At 36.3% G+C, this 7,865-nt stretch overlaps 2 protein-coding genes across 2 annotated transcripts; both read right to left on the reverse strand.

The window, feature by feature from the left end:
• Positions 1-387: 387 nt before the first annotated feature.
• Positions 388-1,329, reverse strand: LOC127221733 (olfactory receptor 4K3). The gene has a single exon (XM_051183742.1). It carries the CDS (start codon positions 1,324-1,326, stop codon positions 388-390), a length of 939 nt encoding a protein of 312 aa, XP_051039699.1. The 5' UTR covers positions 1,327-1,329.
• Positions 1,330-6,915: 5,586 nt separating this feature from the next.
• Positions 6,916-7,236, reverse strand: LOC127221711 (60S ribosomal protein L29-like). The gene has a single exon (XM_051183726.1). The coding sequence runs from the start codon at positions 7,234-7,236 to the stop codon at positions 6,916-6,918; it is 321 nt and encodes a 106-aa protein (XP_051039683.1).
• Between the last annotated feature and the right edge of the window lie 629 nt (positions 7,237-7,865).

The following is a 7,865-nucleotide window of genomic DNA, read 5'->3' on the forward strand; positions in this document are numbered from 1 at the left end:
CATGGCATTGCACTACATGTGGAATTGGGGTCGGGGGATGGGAGGGAAGGGTGGTCAGGGTGCATTTGAAGGGCAGAGAGGGTAAGCGAGAGGGAAAGAGGAAGAGAGGGATGGAGGGAGGGAAGGAGGCAGAAGGAACTGGGATCGACAGGTTAAAAAAATCACTTGAATAATTTTCTCATAAGGAAGAGTTATATTTAAAAAATCATAGATCATTTACAATGTTCAATATGATTTAAAATATTCAATCTCCAAATTATATTAAACTTATGACATGTCAGAATATCTTAACTAATTGTAAATACAAACTAAATACCCAAATTATCAATCTGTACTATTTTCAGCAAATTGTTGATTTGAAATAATTGCAAAATAATTTTTTTGGCATTATGTACTTTCCTTGTGATTCATGAAATAGCCTTTTAATTTCTTTATAGCATTTTTCATCTCTTTATTTCTCAGTGTGTAAATGGCTGGATTCAGGAGAGGTGCAATAAGAGTATAAAATACAGCAAGAAATTTGTCCAACCAGATGATATTGAGGGGCCACACATAGATGAAGATGCAGGGAACAAAAAAGATCATCACCACTGTGATGTGGGCACTGCATGTGGACAGAGCCTTAGATGCACCAGCTTTAGAGCTCTGGCGAACAGTGATAAGGATATATGTGTAGGAAATAAGCAACAGAATGAAGCAGGTTACAACCACAGCCCCACAGTTAGCATTCATGTAAATATCCAAGTAATGGGAATCTGTGCAGGATAACTTGATTATCAGTGGTATGTCACAGAAGAAACTATCAATTTCCAAGTGGCCACAGAGAGGTAGCTTAACAACTGCCAAAAGCTGACTCATGGCATGCACAAAGGAAATGGTCCAGGAAGCTAATACCAGCCCAGTGCATCTTTTCAGGTTCATAATGGTGAAGTAGTGGAGTGGTTTGCAGATGGCCACATAGCGGTCATAAGCCATTACCACCAGCATCATCATCTCTACTGCACCGACACAGTGGTCAAAGAAGACCTGACACATGCATCCTTCAAATGAAATGATCTTTGGTTCCCTGAGAAAGTCTGTAATCATCTTAGGAGTGGTGACTGAGGAAAGCCACATATCAACAAAAGACAGGTTGGCCAAGAAGAAGTACATGGGAGAATGGAGATTTCGGTCAGTGGTGATTAAGAACATGACAATACTATTTCCAGATACAGCGAGCACATAAAGAATCAAAAACATCATGAAAAGTAAGAGCTGAAGATTCTGTGAGCGGGTAAGTCCCAGTAGCACAAATTCTGACACCACAGTCTGATTGACTTCATCCATTTTACTTAGGCTGTCTTTAGAAACAACCTGCAGATGAAGAAAGCTAAATTAGAGGGGTGTGGAATATGACTTAACTAGTCACATCTGACCTTCACCTTGAGTGCTAACCTCTACACTTGAAATAGAAAAGCCTAATGTAAACACAAGTCTTTGCCAGCTTTGAGAAATATCACTACCCAAGTGTAAGAGAATGCGCCAAGTCCAACTCGTCATGAAGAGAAGCATCAGGTGTGAGTGTTATCCACATGCTCTATCAGGAAATTTCTCTACAGAGAGCAGTGAGGAAGCAGGAAAGCAATGTGAAAACCTAACAATCTATGTGGTTTTACCTGGAAGGTGGTTTATGTTCACCAGTCTAGTAAAAATTGGTCTGAATGTGTCACCAGCAAGCATATCCATTACATAATAGAAATGAAGTTTATACTTTGGACCTGATAGGAATTACTTTAAATTTCAGTACAAAGTTTTGATGAGATCTTAACATATTTTTGCAGCATGTGTAATGAATCAATTGATAACCAGTAGTCATTTCTATGACATAACTGAGTTAAAAATGTCGTTTGAAGTAAGCCATACAGAAAACCATATAAGAAGGCCATTTTGGGGATACCCACAGCAACAATTGATTTGAGTTAGTGGGAGCTGACAGTAGTGGGAGTTGACAGGAGTCAACTGATTGTTGACTGATGACAGCAGGGGAGCCTGCAAAGGACCAAACTAGGTCCTCTGAATGTGGGTGACAGTTGTGTGGCTTGTGAAGTCTGTGGGGCCACTGGCAGTGGGACCAGGATTTATCCCTAGTGCTTGAACTGGCTTTATGAAGCCCATTCTCTTTGAAGGGATACCTTGCTCAGCCTTGACATAGGGGCCTTCCTCAAAGAGATGTGCCAGACTCCATTGATTTCCCATGAGAAGACTTACCCTCACTGAGGGTGAGGGGCGGGGTTGTGGAGCAGGAGGGAGGGAGTGGGAACTGGGATTGGTATATAAAATGAGAAAAGACTGTTTTAAAATAAAATACAAAAGAAAACACAAAAACAAGAAACAGAAATACAATTTGAGACTCTTATATGAAAATAAGAAACACAATATTTTGTTAATAAAATTTTACCATAGAATTTATTTAGCTAAACTGATCAGCAAGCTATTATTGAAAATACATGTAATAGTGATAACCAAAGAACAAGGCAACTCATATTCAAACCTGAACTCTGAAAGTTAGATTTAGTTCAGTCTTAGCAGTCAAAAAAACTGACCTTGGATTTTATCAACTAGTCTTGAGAATTCTTAGTTTCCTGACATGGGCAATGTTTCATCTAACTCATATACTTTCTCATTTTGTCACTCACCTACTGATCATTTGTATTGTTTTAAAGAAGAAAATAAGTTACATAAACATGTAAGCAAAGGGTGCCTTTTATTGTCAACCTTGGATGGATGTGGAGGTGAACTTCCAGTGAACAGTAGTTATTCACCTCAAAGCACAGGTGGAATGCTTATAGTGATCTGTAATGGAAAACACTCAAGCTGGTTGCTGGGAAATCATTGCCCAGTTTCTCCCATCTTCAGTAATTTTCTTGGTGATTTTCAATTTTTTAGGTTTTATTTTTTGAAATCACTGTGGTGAGGCAATAGAGGAGGTTTCACATTATCATCAGAGTTATAGTCATCCAGTTTTTTAAATAAGAGTTTAGAAGGGTGGAGTTAGGATGAAAATAAATAAAACATCAGGTAACACATTCATTTGCAACAGAAGCATGTTAATTGATGAGTATTGAATACTCCAAATATATGCACCTTCTAGACATTACTAGACTAAGGAAATAATGCTGATATTACATCATATAGGTCCAAGTTCCATGAAAATTTTGATAATTTGAATCCTACCTCTAAATAAGTTTCTTGTCATCCTGAAAATTTCCAGCACAGATTTTCAAAAATCAGTTCCATGTCTTCTAGAATAATTTACATGGATGGTAGAAATTTAATATTTCATATATTTAAGATATAGATTTCCTGCAAGATGACCATATACATTGTTAGGAAGTAGTTGGCTAATAAAATTAAGTTTTATATTGTTATTTTTCAGAGTTGTGCAAGAATGGTTAATCTATTAACATTCACCAATATTTAACACAATTGTTAGACAAAACATAGATTTTTTTAAATAAGTCATATCTGATTGATTTCTCATTAGCAGTTGATATTGTAAATGGATTTGCCCTAAACGTATTTGTTTACATTTCTCTACTTACAAAATTAAAAAATTAATTTAAAGCTATGTTGTGAATTTGTAAAAGAAAACAAGGTTTTCTATAGTATCTGGAGTGAAATGATTCATAGGAATGGTTCTTTCTCTATTCTTTCAGGTATATCTTAAAACAATGTTTCTGTACTGTTTTAGGGTTTTAGGCAAGGATTTTTCAACTGAACACTATGTTTAAGAAGAGTGTGTTTGTGTGTATGTGTGAGAGAGAGACAGTGACAGAGACAGAGAGAAAGAGATACAGAGAGAGACACACACAGAGAATACATGAAGTCTCCTTTCTTTAAAATACACATGCTTACATTTACTCCAAGTTGATATACATCTATTCAGTAACTATAGGATATGCAGGTGCAAATGATGTATTTGTCATGCTGACTACTTTCCAGAGATCTAATACCCATTTCATGCTTCCTTTTCTGCTTTCTTAGATGAACAAGAGTTATTTCTTCCCTTGCTCATGTGTGCTATAAGTATTTTAGAGGGCCTAGATTTGTTAGAATCTTCTGTCACTTGATCTGTAATTCTTATCTTTAAATTGGTGGCAATTCTCACAAAAATGCTAATTTTGGCTTTTAGATGAAAAAAATCAACAAAAGAACTCCAAACTATATCACCATTAACTAAGTATTTTTTCTTTTTTTCTAAATATTTTTCCATGTAGATTTTTTTTATCAAAGTTCTAAAGTCTGTAATAGTGACAATATGTTGTACTCTTATGAACATTTGTGAATATAGTCAAAATTATTTACTTTAGTTGATACCACATAATAGGTCCTCATGACTTAGGGTGGTTCTGTAGATGATCATAATGTCTTGTTTGCTGATAAATTGCTTTAATCTGAATTTTGAGATGAACAGCAAACTCCCTTGACATGTTATTATATTTACTATTTCTAGGCTAAAAATTATTTTATATACAATGCACTCCATGATTAAACAATACTCTATTTGGTTAAAATACAGATAATTACTATGAAATGTTAGCTGGTAGCTGCTTATACTTATCATTAGTTAAGAAATGATGATATTCTGATGCGGACACTAACATACTGAGGGTGTGCCTTCTGGCCATGTGTGCCCTGATGTTTATTCCCATAAATTGCTGTTGGATTAAGAAAGGTAGAGAAAACCCAATGATTTACTGATAAAAAAGACAGAAGATAAAGACACATTGCTCAAGTCCACATATAATTGGAATTGATAAAAGAGATACATAGAAATGTTTCTTAGAGAATGATCTTAGAGAAGAATGTCAGAGAGATGAGATGATTTACTGAACTCACCAAACTCATGTGTTTCTCCAACATCATATTTTCTTCCATCTGATGTGTGCTTGTGTAGTCATCTGTCACACAGAGATGGTCTCTTGGAAGTACTTCTTCTCAGCCTGACCTATATTCCCTGCTTAGAGTTGTCCCATGGGTGAATTGACTTGTTCCATGTCCTCAGAAAATGAGAACTCTGGCTATAATTATCTTGGACACATCTTAGGGATTTCTCTGTTGAGAATTATTTCAAGTGCTACAAATGAGTGTAAGTAGAGAGACATTTCTAATAATCACCTCAGAGTTGATATTAGTCCATTTCTCAGTTACTCAATTAATAATGTAATATGATAAGCTTTCAGTTATCATGATATTTACTATGTCTATATTATCAAAGTGAATAAATTTTTTATGGTTATGAAAGACTATGTGTTAAACAGTATGAGATATGAACAAAATGAAAGCCCTGTTATGAATGTAGTTCCTTAATGTATGGTGAGACTGTGTCAAATTGGCAAGCAAGTTTGGTCATTTTGTGGCATATTTTAGTCTTATCTGTAACTCCATGTGATGGTGGCAGGTATGAATTGGGTGTTCAATTATTGAAACACCATTAGGTTTTTAATTTTAAATTATTTGTCCATATATGTGTACATGTGAGTCATGGTGTGTGTGTGTGTGTGTGTGTGTGTGTGTGTGTGTGTGTGTGTGTGTGTGTAGGGAACAACTTTGTGGAGTTGATTTTGTTTTCTTCCACTTTACCAAGTGTTCTGGAACTGAACTCTAATTTCCAGAACTGCACAGAAAGCCTTCTTATCCTATGAGCCATCTGCCCACTCTCCTGTTTAAATAAAAAAGGACATAAATGTACAGTTCAAATTTTTATTTTGATCTTACATTTAAAATACCAATACAATAAGTTAGGGAACAAGTGACATTTAAATGTATAATTTAGGAAAAGTTGATAAATGTCATCAACCATGACAAAATCATTACATATAACTTTTAAATCTCTGAAGAAAGAGATTGGAAATGACACTAGAAAGTGGAATGACATCCCAAGCTCATTGGTTGGTTAGAGTTAATATTGTTGAAATGACCTTTACCAAATTCTATTTAAGATACAATGCAATCCCAATAAAAATTCCCATGTCATTAATCACAGAAATACAAGGAAAAACTATTCTAAAATTCATTTGGAACCACAAAAGTCCCAAAAAGCCCATGCCATTTTGGGAAAACAAGCAAGCAAGCAAACAAACAAACAAACTAACTAACATAAAAAACACAACAAAAATACTGGAGAAATTACAATTACAGATTTCAAGATATATTATAAATTAATTTTAGTCAAAATATCTTGGTATTTCCACAGAAACAAACAGTAGACCAATGAAACAATAAAAAGACTAACTATAATTACTTGCCACTATAGTCATCTAATATTGACAATGATGTAAAAATACACATTGGAGAAAAACATCATCTGTAACAAATTGTCCTAGAAAAGCTAGACACCTCTATGCAGATGAGTGAAATTAGATCTTTATATATCACTTTGCACAACAAAGAATTCTAAATTGATAAAATCTAAATATGAAAACTGAAATACTGTACCTTGGTAGAAGGAAAAAAAAGTCAGTACAGGATATGATAAACATATAGGAATAAACTTTCTGTATAGGATTCAACTTGCCCAGGAAACAAGGCCTAAAATTGTCAAGTAAGACTGCATAAAAACCAAAGATCTTCTACTCAGATTAAGAAATAATTAACTTAGAGACATGTCCAGAGAATGGAAAAGAATCTTTGGTAGTTATACATCTGACAGAGGACTAAAGTCTAGATACACAAAGAACTCTGAAAAACAGAGAGACACTGAGAAGTGTTTTTTTTTTTTTTTTTTTTTTTTACTTAAGAGATCTAGCCTCAAGCTTATTTGTAAAACAGCATAGGGTCCTGATCATGCACAAACCGTGTGTAGGTTTGTCACACCAGTCCATCTGTTATCACAGTAGCAGACAGATACCTTTTCTATGGGGCCTTCACAGGGGCTTAGGCCTCTTTGGGAGTCTGAAATGGAGCTGAAGCCTGGGTCTGAGATACAGCTGAGGCCTCTGCCTTGGCTTGGACCGTGGGCTTTGGTTGGGAGAGCCTACTATCCTTGGTCACATATCTTCTAATCAGCTTTCCAAGCTTGGGATGAGCAATGAAAGCAAGATTGCTAAATTTGTGGATGGGGCACTTTGGCATCTTGAGCTTAACCATCTCAGGCTTTAGAAGGGCCTTGATGGTCTCTGCATGTACACTCATTGCTTTTGCATTATTTACCTGCATTTTCTTTAGGCCTTTCTTGTGCTTCATGGCAAAGCCCATGTTCCTCAGGAACTTGGGGTCGACCCTTTAAGAGATTTATATCTTTGTGACTGAGGTTTCTCATGGGGTATATTATTTGTGACTTAATAATTGCCTGAGTGTTCAGAAAGTAAAGATAGCCATATGCCACAAAGTCAGGTGGTGGTGATACACACCTTTAATCCCAGGATTTAGGAGACAGAAGTAGATGGCTCTGTTAGTTCAAGGCCACACTGTGCTACGTGAAATTGATCCAAATCTAAGAGATAAACAGCTCACACAAAAGGTGATCTCAGCACTTGAGATCACATGCCTTTAACCCCAGCACACATCTAGTAGCTGATGGAAACATAAGCAGACACCCACTGCTAAATGCTGAGCCAAACTGCAATCCAGATGCAGAGAGGCAGGATAAGACCAGGCTACAGAAACCCACAGATACAGCTGATCTGAACAAGTGGGAGCTCATGGACCCCCAGACTGATAGCTGGGAAACCACCATTGGACCAACTCAGACCCCCTGAACATGGGTCTCAGTTAGAAGGCCTGGGCATTCTAAAGGACCTCGGACAGTGGAACCAGGATGTATCCCTGGTGCACAAAAGGACTTTGGGAGCACATTCCCCATTAAGAGATACTTCCTTAACCTA

This window comes from Phodopus roborovskii, unplaced genomic scaffold (assembly GCF_943737965.1).
Source record: "Phodopus roborovskii unplaced genomic scaffold, PHOROB, whole genome shotgun sequence".
In the NCBI taxonomy this organism is placed as follows: domain Eukaryota; kingdom Metazoa; phylum Chordata; class Mammalia; order Rodentia; family Cricetidae; genus Phodopus; species Phodopus roborovskii.